Below are 19,482 nucleotides of genomic sequence, written 5' to 3'. Positions count from 1 at the left end.
CAGAGCAAGCCCTGTAAATTAGTCATGAATCGAAAAACCTTCCCCAAGGAAATAACGAGTCAGTTCCCCCCTAACTCCCTAAACTGGATAATCCTAGCACTTAGACACACGAAAGATATTTTAAGAACCAAATTTGTTGTTTGGGTGTGAAATATCTACATTTTTACTTCGAAAGAAAAAAAATAATTGCTATTTTCAAGAACATAACACACACAAAGTCCTCCTGGAAGCATACATGAACATGTTGTAGTTTTACTGACAAGCGCTTATTATACAAAGTTCTATAGGCTTGGAAGAGAGCCAGGAACAATGTTATCCATCACTGTGTGTAAAATGTAAATTAATTTCAATCAAAAGGCTTTCGTTTTGGAACGATTTCCTTGTTTTCACAGCAAATTCTTCTCACACGCAAAGTCTCTTTCTCTTTCTCTGTCTATTTTACCTTTTTTTTCCTTGACAGCCCAGGTGTAAAGGGTGAGGCGTTGGAAAAACATGCAATTCGACAAGCATGTCATTAAGGAATTCTGTGATCGCTCGCCCTGTCCTGGTATACAATGACAAACAGGGTAGCAATTTTCTGCCTCACTTGTGAAGCAACACAGTACCCCTCCACTTTCACTTACAGGAAATAGCCGTCTCCTTATTCCACTGAACTTGACATCACATTCTGTCTACAAACTATGAAGCAGCACCCAGTTCAGGATAAAGTACTTTTTTATGTCAGCAGAATATATATTTAAATGTTTCCTAGGTTATATGTAGGTCCCATATATCACAAAATATGACTACCCTTCCCAGATAAAATATGCACTGTCATTTATTGTGTTGAATCATATCTGCTCAATTTTCTTTTACACTGTCTTTGAACTAAGTATGCAACCACAGGTTGTGCGTATAATTAAAGAGCTAATTGGTAAAAGAATTCATTGGTAACCACTCTTTCATGTTTTGCAACACACCTTCTTATTTTGTTTAGGTGTTATTTTTTTATTTCTGTACTAGACACTTGTATTCCCAGTGAAGCACTGCAAAACATAAACAACTCATTGAGGAATAATAATATGAGCAAAATAAAATTTCAAACAGGCATTTACAGAAAATGGTGGGTAGCTGCGTCAGCATGCGTAGGCTGCAAAGGAACAAGTAATAGGTGTATTCCTGCTGAAAAAAAGAAGAAAGAAAACACGTTTCGGCCGTGGAGCCTTCTTCAGGTGACCTTCTTCAGAAATTCACACTTCTTCAGGTGTGAACACCTGAAGAAGGCTCCACGCCCGAAACTTTGTGTTTTCTTTCTTCTTTTTTTCAGCATGGAATACACCTATTACTTGTTCCTTTGCATTCACAGAAAATGTTATCCATCGAGGCTACAGATGGTCAGGAAAGCATGATGGGAGATAAGGAATCAATTTCGCAAACTCAAACCACTCCTGGTATGCAGGGAGGTACGTCATGGCAGATAGCTGCCTTCTGCCTCTTGGGTCCTGGGTTCAATTCTGGTCAGATGATCCTTCTGTGTGGAGTTTACATGTCTTTGTCGTTGGCCTTGTGTCTCCTCTCCAGGTGTTCTGATGTCTTCCCAGGCCAAGACCATGCTGTCTAGGTTAATTTACTTCTCAGATGTTCCCCATGTGGGTGTGTGCCCTGTGTTGCACAAGCATCCTGTCCAGGGTGTATCCTGCTTTATGCTCATTGACTGCTGGGTCAGACTCTGGCACAGCATGAAGCGTGTAGCAGTGTCATCAGAGTGAGTGGATCCTGAGCAAGCCCATCTTTGTTTTTTAAACTTTTTTTTTGCCTGTTTTGCCCTAAGACATCGCCTTATAAGAGAGGGGTGGAAATCGTTTGCACAACAGCTAAAAATGTAATTTATGTAAAGAACCGAAATCAGTTCTAACAACAAACATCATTTCGTTGTTTTAGTATACTTAAAAGCAGATTGCAAATATTTTTCTTAGCTTTAGAGTAGTCCGTCCAAGGGCACTGAAAAAGTGTGGCTTTAAGGCGAAAGATAAGGTTACACAGAGTTCCTTCGTATTGGTGCCGGTATTTTACTGACGCACATTTATTTAAAAAAACACAAAACAAAACAAAGAACACACGAGTGGTTGTTAAGGATTTTTTAAATACTAGCAGCGTTTTTGTTTTACACACCTGTCACAATTTGACGTTTTCAGACATACCAGGTTACATTCCTTATCTTTTTTTTGGGGGGGGTTTGTTTTGTTTTAGTATTTATATCTGGGCTAAGTGAAGATAAAAACAATCCATCCCGTCCGTGTTAAATAGCCGCTCAGTCCAAATAGGAGTCGCGGACTGTCCGGCCCACAGCGTGGGCGATATTTAAAATAGCTGGCTCTTGCCTCAGTGCAGGCGGCGAGTGACCCGTCCTGTGGTCCCCTGTCCTGCCCACTGCGTGAGACTCTAGCGCCTGGTGCTCCGAACACAACTCTGAATTCTCTAATTCGGGGCAGTAAGTCAATGTTTTCACTACTGATTAAATCACTCCCAAGTGCCTGAAGAATGTTTAAGGTGGATACTGAGAAAATTAACCAATTGACCTTCTCCTTTCTTGCCCCAAGGATAGACAGGCCTACTGGGAAAATCAGCTGTCAGGACCTCCTCATGACCTGCAGTCAATGGGAGATCTATTGGATCATTTCCACCCAAGCATGGGCATCCTGCGAGGTTTACCAAGAACCATAGATAATCCCACCATTGAAAAAAAGACTTTTTTATGAATCTCATACTCATATTTTACCAAATGTTTCTAGAATACATATTAGTCACTGTAGTATTATATTTTGATTATCTTGTATAATCCGAAATCTGGAATAAAAAGAAGTGCGATTTCCACCTTTTTTTCTTGCCGAGTTTGGTATTAAGGTACTCAAACAAGGTTTTATGATCAGGCTTAATTTCCGGTAATGTTCCAAATTATTTTAACAACATCACAAAAGCAATTGTATCAGCAAAAAGGAATTGAATATTCAAACTGGTGATAAATGATTACATTTCGCATTGCCCCTTTTACGGCTTCCATTTACCTATCCTTAACAAATACGAGCTGTTTAAAAACCGAATCATTCAAATCTGATTGTGAACATATTTAATAAACTTTAAACGAGGACGAGGTGTGTTTTGTATAATAAGCTGTGTACAGAAACTGATGAGAATCTTAGATATACTTGGTACAGTAAGATGACAGGGTTCGCCTGGTTTAATTCAGTGAAAATGATTTGTTTTGGCAGGATCTCTGATTTCATTTTACTTTTGCAAACAACAAAAACGATAGGTCCAAAAATACATTCTTGTTGTCCACGCTCCGGAATAAAAACACAATCACCCGTTTAACTTTTTAAATCACCCTTTGGATGTGCACGTAAGTAATACTTCTTGAGTAAAAAGAAACATTATTAGTATGCAGTTCCAGCTTGAATTGGACTAAAAAATATGACTCAAGTGGCGCTACAATGTCCTGTAGGGATAAGCTGTCATATTGGTGAGAGGGTAATTGATGCCTCATGCTTTTCAGGGGCAATTATCGCACCAAAATGTCAAGACCTAATTTGTGGTTTTGTAATGTGGACACATGGGCCTGAGAAGAGGCCACTTGTGGTTTCCTTAGGGAAACACAGCCAAGTTTGGTTAGCAGATGTGAAAAAAGTCCAGCTTTAGACCACAGTGTGTTTCAAATAGCATTACAATTGTGGGTTTACAGTAAGCACATGAGATAAAAACATTGGTAAAACTGGTCAAAGTGTATCTATTTAAATTTCAATGAGTTTTGTGCTGCATTTACATTTTAAATCTCCTCTGCTGTCTTGAGACAGGATTATGACATTAAAATAAAACAACAGTGCACAAGTCCATATTATTTTGTGCATGAAAACCAGCATTATCTGAGTAGACCTGTGTGTTTCCTCATCTACTTTTAAAGTCAATTGATGAAATAAACCTTGAGATCTGGAGCTGGTCATGATGTGTCTAACTAATCGTCCTGTGAACACAGTAAATGACCTTTAATTCTCTGCAAAGTATATCAAGCATGAATGTTAGAGACTCAAGAATCTTTTCTCACGTCTCCAGCTGTTAAAACGTCAAAGGAAACAAAAGACGCAGAGCTGGAGATTCCAATTATAGAGCATGCCACACCTTAGCTCCACAGAAAGGTTAGCTTAATCCACAGGTGTCCATTTCTAGTCCCAAGGAGCTATTGTCCAGTGGGTTTTGTTGGTCTCTCTGTATCGCCAACACCTCAACTGGAAGAAGGTGTGAAACCTGACCCATTAACACACTAATTGGAATTTAGATGTAGGAGCCCAAGATCAATTGAAATCCTACAGGCACACCAGCCTCCAAGAGTGGACACCACCGTCTCAACACACCTGCTATTTTGCCAAAAGAGCATCTCTGTTATTCATAAGCAGATTCTGGAATTACGCATGTAGGGCTGAACACTGTTTCATTTTTTAAACCCAGAACTAAGAAAAATCCGTTTGTGATTTAGTGCATATTTCTTGCTACCCACTTTCTCCAGTTGGTGGTGCCAGATGACAGAGTCACATTTGAATTGGTTTATTTTACATTGAATTGAATTGGTTTATGTTTGTTATTTTATACTTTGCTGCACTTCCATCTGTACAAAGTTTTATTCTAACAGGCTCTTAAGATCAGTAACTGTTACTATTTGCGCTGGAACCCTAAATATCAAAAGAGGGGAGACTGGAAATCGTGAGTGTCACAGTATTATGGAAAACAAAGGGAAAAAACACCTCCAGCTTTTTGTGTGTGTATTTGTACAGAAGACACATACGTTCTCCGATAAATTCAAAAAGTGTCAGAAATGCATGTTTATAATTAAGAAAGATTGACGGAGCCAAGAAAAGTACTGCATAAAGCATGTCATGTATGTCATACATAAAGTGAGTGTTTAATTCATTTCGGTTTTCGGTCCTAGACAGTTAGGTGGTAACTTATAATTCTTATTGCTTGGGACCTACCATTAACCTAAAAATAAGACTTCTAATTATGTAATCAGTAAACAGCTGGTGTCTGAAAGGAAGTCCTTTTTAGCAGCTGTTGTTAAAGCCTAACAAAAGGTAATCATTAATACCTGGTAGCGTTAAAATAACACAGCAGATACTCTCGGCTAACCCTGCCGTCTCTTGTCTTGGCAGTACAGTACAGTAACACGGTTTGAGCACAGGATGAGATCCATTAAATTCAATTCTAATTGTAACGCTGCTACTGTAATTAGTTTTTCAAGACCAGTGCCATCCCAAGAATTAATCCATATAAACAGCCATGCAGAACTATTATCTGACATTACCTATTGGTGAGCATTGTAATTTATTTTGAAATTAAAGAATAACAAAGAGTTTTAAATAAATAGTTGCTGATTGTATTACAAAGCACGATCTCTGAGCAAACAGGAACCTGCTCTTAGAAGCGGTCTTAACTTTAAACAACAGGTGAGTCTTTACCGCTTCCCTCAGCAGTGTTGCGACTCGTGAGTAAGATATAAATTATGCTTTACGATAATTGAGGCCAACAACAAAGCTCCGTCAGTATATTTCCTTCTGAGATTCATCACAAGCTCCCCCCCCTCCTCTTCCCCGGCTGACAAACACAAAAGCCCTGAAGATCAGAGAGCAAGGAAATGCTGACAAGAGGAACCTGGAACACCTGTACTGCCTGAGTGGACCACAAAGAGAGCCCAGGCAGATCAGTGACATCCACACCTGTCTCCCAGTGGACTCCCTCACACACCTTCATCTGCTTGGGTTTCTGTGAGAGCCATTTAAGGCTGCTTCTGCGGAGGTGATGAAAATAAGGGTGCATCCATTAAGTGCGAGGAACGGCACACACTTTGGGGCACGGATGAAGGATTTAAGTGTTTACTGTAAAGCGCCACAGACCACCTGCTAGTGGGAGGGGCAAAGGCATCTGTTTCGGGCTAGGCAAGACGTAAAGAAGGCTGCCAAACAGCAGCTCAGCCACTGCCAGAAGAGGGGTTGGGCATCAGGTAACACAGCCGTGCTTAGATGCTGATTTTCCAGCATGTTGTAAACGTGACCTCCAAAATGTCAAGGAGGCACTTATAGCAACTAAAAAAGACTGGAGCTAAAAGCTCCATTTCAAGTGTGATGCAGTCGGTGTATTCAGCTTTCTCATGCAGAACACAGGGCACGGTCACCAGTGTGAAGTGCTCACTTTGCCCCAGACTGCTTTCAGGGCGAAAAACCAAAGAAGCTGGGAGACCAGAGCAAACTCCAGGAGCCACATTGAAGGAAGATTTTAAAAAATGGTTTAAAAGACACTTAAACACTGGGCACAGTTTAGCTGAGGGTGAAAAAAGACTTTCTGCAGTCAGTTTCTTTTATTTTAGTTGAGAATTTTATTTTATCTTTGTGTGTATTTATGTATGACATTCTGTGAATCTAATGGTATTCTGAAGACAGTTAACCGTTAAATGTGTGGGGGAAAAACACATGTTACTGTTTTGTGGGAACTGAAAAACAAACATTTTGGACATTTTGATATTTTTATGTCAGGACTGATTACAGGACTCCTTCAAATAACATCAGATGAAAACCAGGATGATTGGAGCCATCGTGGGTTTACTGGAACAGGCTGACATCTTCGTATTTGCAGAGCTATCTGATTGTAAAACTATTCAGAGACCCCATGGGAGTGCTAAAGGAAGATTTCTCCCCAAGAGGCGGTAAAGATTGAGAAAACATATACAGTATAGCTATTGTGAAGTGAGAGAATTAGAAAACCCATAGAAGAAAGTACGATGAGCTCTGAAATCTACTTTATCACACTTTAAAGGTGTAAATTGTCAAAACATGTGAATGATTTTCACTACTTCAATTTGTGTTTATTCAGTTTTCTTCTTTCGGTTCCCTGTTTGGTTCACTATTCCTATACCTGCTTCTTATTGCCATTTAAGTCCCTTTCTCTTACATCACATGCCTATTATTAAGGAAACTATTAATAATTTCCCAGAGAGGTGTTATGGAAAACCAATGTACAATCTGTACACACAAGTTAAAATCCAGTAGGTAACATCTCAGACATTCCCAGCTTTTTTCTATACCAACTATTTCACTCTATGACTTATGTGTAATTAAATGTTTGGAGAAAGTATAGTTTAGCTATGTTGTGAGCACGACTGTGACGAATCCTTTCATATTCCTGTAAGCTCTTACCTTTTCTTTCTACCTGCAGTACGTTTTGATGGTGTATGTTTCGATGATGGGAAAGCCCCACTGCTGTCATAAATACTATGGACTTAGTTTGGAACTGGCTCTGTCAAGACAGTACCTTGGCTTCAAATCACAGAGGCGCGGAGATCACAGAGCATAGCTTTCATGCTTTGACACACAGATCCTTCCAAGCATTTTGAAAGCCCTTCATAACAACATGAGTAGAGATCAAAAAATGCTAATTTTGTCATTGTACTCCTTTGTTTTCAGGGATATTTCTACTGTAAATGACTAGTCATTATTATGGTTGCTCTACACAATTCTATCGGTTATTGTCATTGTAACTTGAATCCATATTTTTTCTTTCCTATACAGGAGTTCTGAAACCACATCGCATTCTTCCAAATCAGGCCCCGGTATGTTATATTTCAGTAATGCCTGGTTAATGTCAAATGATCTTCTTGACAGCTTAAATGTATCAACATTGTATATTTCCCTTAAAGTGGGATGTAATGTACAAACTACAGACAGGGCTCCTGAAGTGTCATAAAAGGATGGGTCGTAAAGTTTGTTGCCAATAAAAGAGCACTGGCCATTTGGTGCTGGTCTGTGTTTAAAGGTATTATTTATCAAGACACGAGTCTGAAACTGTCAACAGAGATTACTTAATCCTTATCGCTTTGACCTCACTTTTTACTAGGCTATCCAGTACTCCTAAACTAAAGGTCATTTTACTTCACTTGGGATCTTGTCAATTGAAAGACAGTACATGAACAGATTTCCTGGAGTGACTTTGGAGCTGTTCATTGGTTATTTTGTTGCTATTAACACTATGCTGTTTTTATCACAGCGGTAACACAGATAAAATTTCCTCAAAGGGCCATAGCATCCCATTTATGTATTTAAAAATCCAAAAGGGAGGATAATTTCACACACTACAGTGGATAAAATGTCTACATTTTGCAACCAGGATGTTATGCAACCAGGGTGTTGTAGGTTTTTTCATTTCAATTATTTTTCCTAATACTTATCTATTTTTCTCTTGAATTTTGTTGGTTGCAAGGTCACATTAAAGATGGGAAAAATGTCTGACATGATTTATCTTGATTTCTGGCTTTACATCACAAAAATTGCAATTTCAATACGGGTGTGTAGACTTTTTATATCCACTGTAAATGTTGCAAAATGTCTTAGCACACGAACTCTATTATTTTTAACCCGGACTGATATCTCTGAGTTCACTGAATGTTTTGGACGTATTTGGAAACTCATAATCTCAACTAGAAACATTTGAGAACATTTCTGCCAATGAGCTTCTGTGATGACAGTTTTGCTGTGCCAGAATGATTCAAGTCTCCTGAGGATTCCTAAAGAAGATTTCTTTTCCTTAAGTAAGCAGCTAGCGTGCAATATATACAAAAGAGTGCATTTACTGTTTCGGGCTACATCATAAGGAAGAAAGCTGATATTAAAAAACTACATTACACACTATATTTATAACAGTTGTAAGTTGTAAGTGAACAAAGAAAACACACCAAACTGAATTTCAAACATTTAATTCCCAAGTGAGTTTGTACTGCAGAGAGAACAGCATGTCGAAGGCTTTCTTGAAGAAGAAAGAGGGAAGACTATTATCACTGATAGGCCTTAGCAGAAACCTTCTGATAACTACAGTAAGTATATTCTAAATTAGTATTCGGCTAGAAAGTAGGAAAATATTTTCAAATGGATTAAAAATTAAATACTGCTGCCTTTGTCTTGATAGAGCATCAATGAAAATATTGACGCCATGCTATATTTCTTATGAATTCATGTAAATTCCGGTTTTCAGTAAAAAATAAACTCTCCAATAAATAAATATATAAAATAAATATATATCCGGGAATTGCATAAATAACACCATTCGAAACAATACATGTGTGAGTCTTTTTTTTTCCCTTTCTAATGCTGTCACTGGTTTTGAAGTCCCAGCAGTGTAAATCCTTCACAGTTCCTCTTGAACAGAGACAAATCACCGCGGTAGCCCGGGGTAAATCCCACAGATTCTCTCCCATCCCGTCTCGGAAGCGGTACAATCCCATGGAGGGCCAGCGGGGGCTTTCGGCAAAGTGCTATTCCACAGCCCTCAGCGTGCCCACGTCACGCCGCTCATCCGACAGCTCGGTGCAGGACCACCAGGTTTCAAGCCTGTTCCCGTCAGTGTCACCAAACTGTCCGGCTGGATCCCGGACCCTACGCTCCTGCACATGTGATGCGGGTCACCCCTGCTAGTCTTCGGGTGCCCTTGCTGCACCGCCAGGCCGACAGGCCCGCATCCTCGTTCCCATGGTAACCTGGCGCCAAGGACGTATCCTCCCTGAAAGCAGGCGTCGCTGCGCCTCAGCTGTATCCCATCACATCTCGGTACAGCTCCGGCACTTTCTCCGGGTCGACCGGCCGCGGCAGGAAATGGGTGAACTTCTGGTGCCTCCTGGACCGTGTCCCGTCTCTCGCGGTCCCGTCCTTGTTTAGGGCCACGAAGTAGCGCCCCCCCTTGTACAGGTTGGAGGAGTAAGTGTTGTACCAGTTCTCCTCAAACTGCTCCCTGAAGACGCAGTCTGCTGTGAGTTTCTCCTGAGGGAAAGAAAGGAGGCTCGTCACACGGGGTCACGACTGCGAGCTGCACAAAGGGTTAACATTTCACGTTGACGATTTAGGAGAGAAATGTTCAGGTGTATTATTTGACCCTTAAAGTATATTTTACTGCACAAATAATTTAAAAAGAGTGTTAATGGGAAATCTCGGGAATCTGTAGAATATGTATGGCACGAATATAGAACAAAAAACAGTGTATATCTTATATTATGACTGGGCAATTGTGGGTATATTTCTCGTGTAAATGTTTGTCATGATGTTATGATTTCATATGTTATACCCTCATCCATTCCTGGGCGTTCAAATGTCATACATTCAGAAGATCGCTGTTGGGTTGCCTGAATGTATTCCCATTTGAAACACGTTCCAGGCAAAACTTTTTTTCTGAATGACCCACGATGGGGAATCACGCCGCTTGCGCCGCCTGCTGGGGCTTGCATTCAATGCAAAAAAAAAACCCAGTTCTCTCGAAATCCAGGGCTGTACAGGGACGGGAATTTGAAGAACGTGAAACACTGGACCCTGCCAAGTGAATCTGATCGGTTAAGGGGTTTGCAAGTAGGTGAATACTTACAGAGCCATACAGTCCCCCCTTTTCGTTCATGGCCAGGTATAGTCCGCTGTCTACTCCTCGGATGCTCACCAGTCCAACTGCAACGCTGATGAACTCCAAAATACCTGAAACAGAATCGTGCCGTGTCAACGCTTATCCGTAAAGCCTTTTTACGAGGGAATAATAAAACGTTTACTATCGACAACCGTGAAATCCTTCAATAAATGGAAAGTGTTTCGTCTTTTCGTCTCGTGTATCGCATCCTATCGTTACCTTTCAATTAAGATTGGGGGAACATGTACGAAATGTTGGGTCTTTAGCGACCCCAAACTGATACCAATGATGCTAAGATGTAGTCTGTGCTTGCACACAGAGGTGATTCAGCGCCCACCACAAGCAGGGTAGAGGCAGAGTGAAATAGAAAAGGGTTAAAGCAAACGCCTCTCCAGTCATCTGATACTTAAAGTTTTAACAGCGTGGTCCGTTTTCAAAATCTAGAGAAATAACTGAATCGTTGAGTAAACGTCGAAGTAGATGGGTCGTCATTTGGCATTTTGATATCTTTCAAAGTTAATCGTGTCATCTGAGACAGCACTACTACAGTAACTGTGACTACCGATGTAAATAATAGCAACATTAATAAGCGAGGTCTTACCGAATCGACTGTGGTCTTTTCTGGTGCCTTGCACTGTGCCATCCGGGTGTATTTCTAGGTGAAAGCCAGTCCTACAGTAAAGCTGTCGCCTCCGAAGAATGCCCTGTAAGTGCGTCAGGTCCGCGGAGGTGCTCCGGGAGAGTCGCTCAGCCTGAACCAGGTGATCAGCCAGTGGCCCTGGGCTCTCCACCGCAGGAGGCAGGAGAAAATGAGATCCGACGTGCCCGAAACTATCCAACCCTTGGAAAAGGGTCCCCACTTCGCCTACAGGAGCCATCAGACAGCCGCTTGCTTCGCAGTTCCGAGGAGCCGGGAAGCGTGGAAAAGAAAAAGCACCTTTGCAAACACAACAGATCGCCGTTTGCAACACGTTTACATCCGAGCCCGCTATTCGGCACAAACGGCCAAAGCAGACTTGATCCTTCAGACTTGAAGACTTCTTCCCTCGGGTTAAGTTTGGCTGGAAGTTTCCTCTACTGCTCTTCTCCTGCACTTCTGAAAGGCTCTGGTTCGTGCTACTGTGTTGGATCAGATCAGGCTCCTATTTAAATGCCTACCGTATGTAAATGCTCCCTGACATGCTAATGACGCTCTGAAGGCAACGTTTTGTGAAATATTACTCCTTATTGTCCGCACTTCAGGTGTAAAAACCAACCTGTTTGCTCAAAGTCGTTCAAAGCTGCGCTACAGCAAAGACATTTGCAACAGTTAAAAAGCAGATCATGTAAACGGCACATACATAAAATATACAAGACGCATTGATAATCCCCTCAGGTATGCGATGGTTCTTTGCAGATTCGCCAGGAGACGGCTTATCTCAGAGTGATGGGAGAATCGCAGCCGGCAGGTGCAAAGTGGCAGTGAATTAGGGGGCGGTGCCTGGGTGATCTTTAAAGAGTACTTTTCATCCTTTGCCTAGGCTGAAGTTAAACAAGCCTCCGCTTTTCAAGATTACGTGAAATGTCTTTTAAACATAGCCTTTCTAATATAAAAAAGTCTGTGACTGCTTAAAATAAATTATCAGATTCGGAAAACGTCACATAAACTTCTCAAACATGGTGTACTGTTTTTTTTTTGTTTGTTTAGACTTCGCAAGTTCCTGTCACAGCTTTGTAATATACTATGTATTTGCAATATTACAATATTATAACAGCGTTTACAGTATCTAAGGGTCGGGTCCTCCAATTTCACAACGCGATGTGCGGTTTTGCTACTGAATAATTTTTATCACGATTCCTATATTCAGGTACTCCTGATATATCGCAGCTTCTGGGAATTCATTCTGCTCTGCAAATATAAAATAGGAACAAACAAAGGTTAATTCTACACTCACGCCTGAAGAAGACTGAACCTTGGGCGCACCCCAAATTTGAGCCGGTGTATAAAATAGTTGACATATATGCTAGATTTACTGTATGGCTTGCGTGTGCACCGTACAAGACAACAATCTACATTAGTCATCAATTTCCCTACGGGATTAATAAAGTATTATCTATCTATCTAGTCCATTGTTCTCAATATATGAGTTTCACTGTTCTCCATGGTGTTACAGGCTCAGGGTGCGAGTTACCCATGGATCTTTCGTAGCTTTTTTGTAATCTCCTGTACATTTTTTATTAGAACTGTTGGGCTTAGAATTATTTTGTCTGTCTGGAATGTCTGTGGAATATCTGTGAGTTCCAAGAATACATTTAGGGAAGTTATGTTTTACCATCGAAAGTGTGAAAGGAATGAAACTTAGTGGTTTACCAATTGATTAACCTTATGTGCTAAAATCCTCCATGTAAAGGACACGTCTATTATTCGATGTAACCGATGTTTGTTCCCCCCATATTTTCTGCCAATGTTATTCATAGCTTGGTAACGTTTTCCCATGACACAAGGGTATAGCGTTCACTTTATTTTACCAAAGACTGGACCTTAAGCTGTATATTAGCTCTTTCTACTGTCACTGGTGCAATGGCAAAGAATCTAAATATTGCCATAAAGTTTAACCGAAAACAAATAGACTTTGATAATCTTAAAAGAAATGATGGATTGTGGAGAGGGTTCTCTCGAACTGCGGGTGATTCACTGAGGAACCGGCCTGCTGTTCTCTGTTTCACCTTTGCTTCACAGGCAGATGTTACTTTATTTTACCTTTGGATGTCGAAGAGCTGTTTTGTGGTGAGCTCATGGGCAACCATAATAAGGATTTCAAAACACATCTGTGTAAATGCTATCACTTCGGTGTCACACATCAACCGATCTGTCTCTTCTTTGAACAAAATCTTCTTAATTGTGGTGTAAAAAGAAAATCAAAGAACGAGCGATCAAAGTTGAGAAACTCGGCCGGGACTCGCATTGCTCGATTAGCTTCACAGAGCTTTCTACACAAAGGCATTAAACGTGTTTGAAACCCGTATCAAGTGTTTCTTCTTCTTCACTCGAACTACCACAGCGCCCGGGAAATCAAAACAAAAACGTGATATTTACAAACACAGGACTAATCTTTTCCTTAATCAGCTATATTTTTATTGCTCAGAAAGAGGGTTTTTTTGTCAGGACAAAAACAAAGTTCGGTTTATTTTTCTTCTGAATGTGATAGACTATACAACACAGACGGGGACGGCAGAAGCACCGAAGGGCTGTTTGGGAATCGCCTGCTCATCCCGGCAAAAAGGTGATTCATCAGAAAGAAATCTCTACAGATCTGTCCGTCATTCCCCAAGCTCGTTAGTATTCATGAGTGATAAATAAGACCTCACCAACCCAAATCAATTTTATCGCTGAAGAAAAAGATCAATTTAAATGTAAATCGATATTTGCAAATACCAGTATTAAATACATGTTTAAATTTGAAAAGACAGAGAAATTCTTTCTTGAAGCCCTGCGAATGTATTAACATAAAAGTACTTAAAGGGGATTATTCGAGGAGCAAAATTTGATTTGAAGAGGATTTGAGTGCAGCGCGGGGTATTGGTTAAAAAGCTTGTTAATAAATTGTGAACTACTTTGATTTTTTAAAAATTATTGCAACGCAAGTGAAAACGGAAAACGCATGCTCCTGTGAAGGACAGTAAATCTCTGGGTTTGATACAGTGTGCAAAGCTTGACACAAGGAACTATATTGATTGCTGTAATTTAGAGGGGAGCTGTAACATGCAAGAAGATGCAAGAAAGCATCTTCTATGGTAAGATCGCATTATTACGACGTTTTAGAAAAAGCTATGCTTCCTACTCATTTTCTTTACAATCTAATTCTATGGCAAAATCAGTCAAACCCTATGATGCTGAGTGACACTAATGAAGACTGCATGAGGTGTCAAATTCTTCACAAGAAAACTTTTTGTCTGTGATTCATGGAAAAGAACATTATTTTAGAAAAGGCAAAGAAGTGGGGTAAAAAAATCTTTAACAAAAATACACATCAGTGAGATGCCCCAAAGTAGCATGCACAGTTTCACCCTGGGGCTCCTAGACAAGCTGCAGGGGAATCTAGACCCTGTCTTCCCAGGAGTAAGAGTGCTCTAGGGAGCAGACGAGGGTGCAGTGCTGTGAGCCGTCTGGACAAGACCAGAAATTCAAACCTCCAGTTTGCTTGAGGTACTGTTGCTCTTTGGTGTTTAGGATGTCTCGATGAATGCAGAAGAGTTACCTCGACCTTATCTGCAACTGTTCCAAGAAAGCAATGCTGTTCATGGCAAAGTCACATGCACAGGAACCAAGGAGTGAGATGGTTCAGGCAGGCAGCTGCGTCAGCAGGCGAAGGCTGCAGAGGAACAGGTAAAGGTTTATTCCCGCCGAAAAGAGAAGAAAGGAAACACGAATAGAAAAAAAAGAAAAGGCTGAAACGTTGTGTTTCTTTTCTTCTCTTTTCAACGTGGAATAAACCTTTACTTGTGACAAGGAGTGAAATGGTTTGCTTTTGTACTGGCTCGTTAATGTCCAGAAAGCAGCTTGGTTGCATGTAATAAAATCCATATTTAGCGATTCAGTAGAATGTTTAATGTCCCCTTTGGACCTCAGTCAATGTCATGAGTGTGTGCTCAAGACCTCGTCCTCAGCTCCAGAGAGCTGTAGTTCTCTCCGAGCCAGCTCCTAGGTGGCTCTGTGGCCCAGCCCAGCACTGTGCTAGCAGCCATGTTAGACTGAAGTCTCGCGCAGGAAACTTATTAAAGCCGCGGCCTGCATTAATGATATTGTTCACACGAGCGCTCTTCAAACCCAGATCCCAACAGACAACTGAAGCTAGAAGCGATGAAACTCTCAATGCTGCAGGATGAAAGAAATGGATCTGGCCCAGGTGAGAAGTGCAGATGTGGATTGGACCTCCAGGACCCCTCACAAGCTGGCAGACAGAGTGAACGGTCGTGCCACTTCACTGCTTAACGGCTTTGGATGCGCATCCTCATTGGATGTCTTACATGCCTCAGCTCATTCACAGACAAAAGCACAGTCAAGTGCAATAACTGGTCAATTCTCCGGCCTTTCAGCTCCACAATAAAAAAATGTGTTCCTCTGTTTCTAATGATCATGGTACTAAATAGAAATGCAAATCTAGCCAGGTACAATAGGGACTGGTGAAAAGCTAATCACCTAAAATATGTCTTTATTGAGATCTACAGCAAAGCCCGCGGGCCCCCTGAAAGTCTGCTAACTGGCAGGCATTGTTCACACGGCGGTAAGGTTGTGATCATAATGAACTTTATGCTAAGTGCGACGAGAAGCGGTATGCATGCTCAATTCGCGGAACACAGCAGGTTTTTTTTTTCATTTTTCTTCCCAGCACAAATCAAGTTGGCGGAGTATTGGGGGAGGCGATAGAGAAAGCTGAATATAATTTCGCGACCCTCGATCTGACGTTTCATGCGGACTCGGCTGCTGCCGGCGGGGAAGGGTGTTTTGTTTTTGTTTTTTTTTTGCAGGGACGAGTTTCGGGTGCAGGGCTGGTTGGAGTCTCCCCCTTCCGCGTCTCGCGAGGAATGAGACTCCGCCGCGCGTCGCCTCTCCGAGCCCGGGCAGCCCCCGCAGTGACGCAGCGATGGCCGCTACACGCAGGCTGCTGCTGCAGCTGCTGGCCGGCCGGTCCCTGCAGCACCGCTCGCCGGCGGCGGCCCGGGGGAAGCAGGCGGGGCCGCTGAAGCCCCTCGCCGCCGGGGTGTGCGTGGCCGCGGGGGCCGCTTATCTGTGTTACCGTGCGGTGCACGACGACGGCGAGGGAAACGGCAGGCGGGGGACGGGAGGGCGGCGGCGCCACCTCGGGAGCCGGCAGCTGCGCCCCTCGCTGCCCGCCGTCGCTGCGAAAGAGAAGGTACGGTCTGGGGCTGGACTGGAGAGGCAAAGCACTGCGCCTCTCATCGTCGTCTCAGCTGACAGCGAGGGAGGGGGGGGGGGGTATGAGGAATTGTGGAGGGGCACCGAGAAGGACCGTCACTGTCAGAAATTCAGAAATACGTTTTTGCCCTCCTCCGAGTGTTATTTTTTTGGAGACACGGGGCCGAGCTCGCTTTTCTCGCCATAGCTCCCCGCGGCACGTTTCCGAACCGGGCGCATCACCCCGGGCTGGCTGCCCAGTCTGCTCGCCGGCCCTGTCCCGATGCGAATGGGATTTACCACCTTTCCCAGGTGTCCAGGACCCGGTGTCCAGCGCCTCCGCTCTCGGGTCTCTGGTGCTCGGCGAGCGCCGGGCTGGTTGGGATTTTGACCCGCTGGGGAGTGGGAAGAATATTTCATTTTAGCGGGCGCTAAGAAAGGGGAATGCACGCTTGTTTTTCCCTGCCGTATGGGGGCAGCTGAAGATGTGAAACGCCGAGGAGAAATAGAGACCTCGCTGTGTTGTTTTCCCTTCCTGAATGTATTTTCCAGCCAGCCGCCACCCTCTCTCACCCGGGAGAGCGCTATCCGCGGCGGGGCGGTGCTGAAAGAAAAGCTCACTTCGCGCTCGGGAAAAAATAGCAGGTTGAAACTGTGAGCCAGGGCGGTTTTAGTTGAACTGATTTGCCGTTTATAGTCTTTTAATAAAAAAAAATGTGCCCTGCGTGGAAATGTACTTTTACGGTTTGTTTTTGCCTTTCATTCTCAAGGCTGGCTTTTCAGTCGTGTTACACGTCAGTCGTCGCATTGCCCTGCGCGCACATCGGAGTCACCTGTTGTGCTGACACGACGGAGCCATGATGAGTTGTGTTGTCCCTAATTCACAACCTCATACATTCCTTGGTTTACACAGCCCGCACATTGTTGTGTTAAACTGTGGCGAATTGGCTGGGCTCACACTGAGCACTCCCATCTCACGAGTGATCAAGGGCTTGTGTATTGTGTCTTGATTGAGTATTCACCCCTTTTGTGATCATGCTCCCATTTCATTGACCCAACTCAACTCACACATTATGTATGCACATTTGTTTTTTTACAATCTGAAGGTCTTTTGATCAGAGCTTGAGTGCTCAATCTGAACATCTTTGTTGGTGAAAGAAAGTTAAATGTCAGGAAAAACCTAAAAGAAAAAAAGTGGTGTTTGAGCCTTAGAATTCAGTTTTCTCTGGTATGTGTGAGTTGACATTTTTTTTCTGTTAGAAGCCAATTTAGCTTCTATGGACTTTTCTTAGAAGTGCTTAAACAGTTCTGTTTAAGCAGTGTTTTAGTCACAAATAAATATAAACGTTCCTGAGAATTTCCATATTGTGAACTGATTAATAGTTTAGATATTATTTAACCAGCGGTGAGAAGTGCACCATATTTATAAATGTTAATTAACCATTTTTGCCCATGAAACCCAGTAATTGAGTGGAGTGCTGCTTCCTACCTTATCTTCCTCGAGCGCTTGATTTGAAGGCCTCTTTCTTGAACCCGTGCTACAGTGAGAGTTTCCTTACTGGTGCACTTGAAAGAGGGAGGTTCATGAGCCATGAGCCTTTCAGGGGGCAGAATTCTTTCGAATGATTTTAGGATCAGGGCTGATTTCTTTTTTGTACTGATTGATTTGAAGTGTGCGGTTGTGTGCATGCCCCTCGACTTCTCCGGCCTCCTGCAGAAACGTAGCGCAGGGAACCAGCACCGATCGCAGGAGCAGAGGGCACGCAGGCCGCAGGTGTCAGCGGAGTCAGGGGGCACTGTTCAGTGGGGGTCAGCAGCGATATAGCGTCAAGATCCACGATGCTCTGGCGGCAGAGCAGGGAGGTGCCGATACTGGGAGAAACCTGTTCTTTGAACATATTCTTGCCAGCGTCCGACTTTGTGTTCTCCGACATTATGCACTGCGAGTACTTTCTGTGCATAGAAATATAGTCTGGCGTCGGTTTGCTAATCTTTTCACGGAAAGTGTCAGACGGGACGCCAGCTCTTATCCTTAGCTGAAAACCTTAGTGGGTAAGGAAAGTGGGCATTTGTTGGATCTCTTCATTTGGCTCACTTGTGTTCTAGCAACATCTTTCACATTGGGGAGTAACAGTTTGCTGAAGTATCAGTGATTAATGATCTTATTAATTATGTCCTTAGCCTACAGGGAAGTGTGTGCAGCTCTGTGGTTGCTTCTTTCTTATTAGTGAGCTGTCTACGTGACATATGATTCCTGGGTAAAGCTATTTTTAGAGAGATAAAAATAGACTAGCAGCTAAAATATTACTTAGAAGGGTGAAACTAAGGATAGAGCAGTATTTATTTCCATCCATTCACTGAGAAGTCATAAAAATCAAAGAAGAAAGTTTTTTTCTTTTCCATTTAAGAAGTTCCAGTTTCATACGAAAGTTCAATATTTTATTCAGAACGTATTCTGTTCAGTTTGACTTTCAGCTCTGTGACTCCTGGCAGGAGGTGATGTTTGGAAATGGGCTGAAAGAGAAACTGGGCTGTGCGTTGTGCTGGCCCGTCTGAAACGGGGCCTGTCTCCTGTTTTTTCAGTCCTTTTGTTTTCTCTTTCTGCTCTTATGAAGACATTTTGAACTCGCTGGTTGTTCTTGTAACTTTCCCACTGGGTTCTGTGCCGTGTCCTGGCCAGCGGATGGTGATTCCTGTCCCTGCTCCCAGGGAAGGAAGAGCTGCTGATCCCGCTGGGAGAGTCTAAAAAGCCAAATTAACTGGCGATTTCAGATTTGTTTAAAAACAATGCCAACCTTAAATCTTCTTGCAGTTATTCAGACCATTTTAAGAGTGGCGATGCTGCGCCGGTCAGTCTGTCTGGTCTCTTTGGGTAACCTGACCTCGACTGGTGGCTTGAAACTGAGCTGACGAAACTCAAGATGCCGCGCTGGCAGTGGGTGGCTCATTCGAGCTGGGTGACAAGGAGACGGACACAATCTGTGCTGCCTCTGCGTAGTCCCTCACGGGCCTCACTTCACGCTGGGCTGACCCGGCCCGAACCCAGCTGAGCCGAGACCTTGCCGGGCCTGCAGACGGGCAGAGGGTGAGATGGTGTTGTCGGAGACGTAGAGGGCCCTGCTTTCTGTCTCCAC

General features: G+C 42.8%; 2 protein-coding genes across 6 annotated transcripts in view; one reads left to right on the top strand and one right to left on the bottom strand.

Moving 5' to 3' along the window:
• Positions 1-8,751: 8,751 nt before the first annotated feature.
• On the bottom strand, positions 8,752-11,932 carry LOC102684714 (fibroblast growth factor 20). The gene is made up of 3 exons (XM_006629982.3): positions 11,054-11,932; positions 10,420-10,523; positions 8,752-9,824 (listed from the first exon to the last, which is right to left on the bottom strand). Exons 1-3 carry the CDS (start codon positions 11,328-11,330, stop codon positions 9,591-9,593), a joined length of 615 nt encoding a protein of 204 aa, XP_006630045.1. The 5' UTR covers positions 11,331-11,932; the 3' UTR covers positions 8,752-9,590.
• A 3,831-nt stretch (positions 11,933-15,763) lies between these two features.
• Positions 15,764-19,482, top strand: part of LOC102694997 (calcium uptake protein 3, mitochondrial) — a 36,066-nt gene continuing 32,347 nt past the window's right edge. For 2 of the 5 annotated variants that reach the window (XM_069193425.1, XM_015345722.2), the window contains exon 1: positions 15,764-16,346. In XM_069193425.1, the coding sequence (XP_069049526.1) occupies positions 16,077-16,346 (270 nt within the window). In that variant the 5' untranslated portion in view covers positions 15,764-16,076. The remainder of the gene's footprint in view (positions 16,347-19,482) is intronic. The other 3 variants (XM_069193426.1, XM_006630116.3, XM_015345723.2) reach the window with 2 other exon arrangements.

Source organism: Lepisosteus oculatus, chromosome 1, assembly GCF_040954835.1.
Source record: "Lepisosteus oculatus isolate fLepOcu1 chromosome 1, fLepOcu1.hap2, whole genome shotgun sequence".
NCBI classification, from domain to species: Eukaryota; Metazoa; Chordata; class Actinopteri; order Semionotiformes; family Lepisosteidae; genus Lepisosteus; species Lepisosteus oculatus.
This window is presented reverse-complemented; position numbering and strand designations above follow the sequence as displayed.

Coding starts and splice junctions, on each gene's coding strand:
- LOC102684714 (XM_006629982.3), bottom strand. CDS start 11,330: ATGGCTCCTGTAGGCGAAGTGGGGACCCTTTTCCAAGGGTTGGATAGT. Junction 10,524..11,053: donor AAAAGACCACAGTCGATTCG/GTAAGACCTCGC, acceptor ATTCTGTTTCAG/GTATTTTGGAGTTCATCAGC. Junction 9,825..10,419: donor AGGGGGGACTGTATGGCTCT/GTAAGTATTCAC, acceptor TCTTTCCCTCAG/GAGAAACTCACAGCAGACTG.